General features: G+C 45.8%; 1 protein-coding gene across 1 annotated transcript in view; it reads right to left on the bottom strand.

Annotated features, from left to right (window-relative positions):
• Nucleotides 1-1,094, bottom strand: part of LOC102197798 (inhibin beta B chain-like) — a 10,056-nt gene extending 8,962 nt beyond the window's left edge. Inside the window, exon 1 of the mRNA XM_005745713.1 lies at nucleotides 112-1,094. Within this exon, the coding sequence (XP_005745770.1) occupies nucleotides 112-499 (388 nt within the window). The 5' untranslated portion in view covers nucleotides 500-1,094. The remainder of the gene's footprint in view (nucleotides 1-111) is intronic.
• Nucleotides 1,095-1,973: the final 879 nt, after the last annotated feature.

Consider the following 1,973-nt stretch of genomic DNA (forward strand, 5'->3'; position numbering starts at 1 on the left):
GATTGTCAGTTATTAACTCACCTGGTGCCATGCTGCCTGTTAAGACTCAAAGGGTGAAAGAGTTCAGGCAAGGGTCGAATTAGACATGTGCAGTGAATTATTGATTAGTACCTGATTCTGCGAAGCTGATGATCTCAGATGTCTCCGCCTGAACCTCGTTGTTGAAGGCAGCCTGCCCGTCGAAGCTGGGGATCTCCACCCGGCCGTCCTCTCGTACTTTGCCGGCGTGCAGTCTCCTCAGCGCCGTCACCATCGCAGCCTTCGGGATGGGATGGGTGATGTTGGGTCTCTCTCTCATCTGTAGCCGGTTCAGTATGTGCCTCTTTACCGCCTCCAGGAAATCTATGTTCATGCGCTCCGACTGATCCGGCCCCCTGAAGCCGCAGGACGCGCACGACTCCTGGGGTGAGCTTTGAGTCTCTGTCCCGGTCACCGAGCTGCTGCGCACGCACAGCACGCACGCAACTAAACAAGACAGTGCCACACTATAAAAGCTCATTTTAAAGTTTATTCTACAGTCCAAACGCTACGAAAGAAATTGTGAATCTTTTAAAAATGCACACCGAAATTTAAGCGACTTTTCATTTACTAAAGTTCCGGGAGAAATCATCCAGTGAATAAATCCACTGAGCATGTGTTTGTATTCCAGGAGACTAAACGATTCCAGTCATTGTGCTTCCAGCTCGTTATCCAGCAACAAAATAAAAGTTCATCTCTGTAACCGAGAGGCGCGCACGACAGTTCTGATTGTTGATGCGCTTCTGTCAAACCACGCTGCGTTCAGACGCGTAATCTGCCAAAACAAAAGAGCACAAGTGTGAATAAAACCCCGTACAGGCGGCTCCTCTCCATTCAAGCAGCCTGCGGAGACTCCTGTCCCGCAGCTTCAAGCAGAACGCGAGCGCTCCGTGAGTCCCGAGTCTTTTTGTGTGTGCGCCGTGCGCGGGTGAGGGTGGCAAGCTCCCGTGCGTCCTGAAAGATTATGCTCAGTGAGACCCTTTCCTCTCTTTGCAATCACGACAACAGGGGCTCCGCACACCCAAAGTTTTTATACAGGAATTCGTACACCACGTGGGGATTTCCACCAACAGCGCGCAAGGGATTATTACTACGTCTAAAGATCCACGACTGTGGGACATGGTTTTATTATGGTAACACGGAGGCCCCGGAGCGGTTGCATAATTTTTTTTCTCCCTCAGGTCTTGGCAATATTTGACTTACAGCCTTCAGTGTGGGTGATCACTTGATATCCAAATGTAGGAAGTTTTATAACGGCCCCTTTAGCGGAGGTACCGCGCACAGTCAGACCCCCGAAATTAGTCATTTTAATTATTACTTTCTAAAGATGTTTAAACGTTTTAGATTTAAAGCATCAAACGTGTGTTTCCACACAGGATTCGAACTTCACACAGATTACAGCCCATACAGAACCATTTTCAGTATCTTTGATTCATTCACTTGTGTTTGTGAGCTATAGAAAAAAATAATAGTTTTAATCAGATTCATTAAAGACTGAATTTATATTTCACTGCAACCTTTAAAAAAAGGTGGATGGAACCATAAATGAAATCAGGAATTTAATGAGGAGAACGCAGGGCTGATAACCACACAAATTATCAGACAAACAGCGCCATCTATCGACAGAAAGACCTCATTACACACTGCTGCTATACACAAACAGAAAGACACTCCTAAATTTAGGACTATCTCACAATTCCCAGTAAATGAAGGACAAGGAGCTCTCTGGAGAGTTCTGTGATAAAATCCATAGTTGAGTTATCTTCTCCTCGCCTTCCTTTGAGTATTTCTAGGAGAAAAGTGGACTCAGTAAGTATGACATGCCTGCTGCCAGTGTACCAGTGACCAATGAAAGTCAAGTGAGTGGCTGGCCCTTAAAAATGCATCCTTTTAAGGCCCTAGTGTACAAAAATGTACACGCCCCAAAAAGTGCTATAAAAACTTTATATATTCAT

This window comes from Pundamilia nyererei, unplaced genomic scaffold (assembly GCF_000239375.1).
Source record: "Pundamilia nyererei isolate P.nyererei 1_Seehausen unplaced genomic scaffold, PunNye1.0 scaffold00163, whole genome shotgun sequence".
Classification (NCBI taxonomy): Eukaryota; Metazoa; Chordata; class Actinopteri; order Cichliformes; family Cichlidae; genus Pundamilia; species Pundamilia nyererei.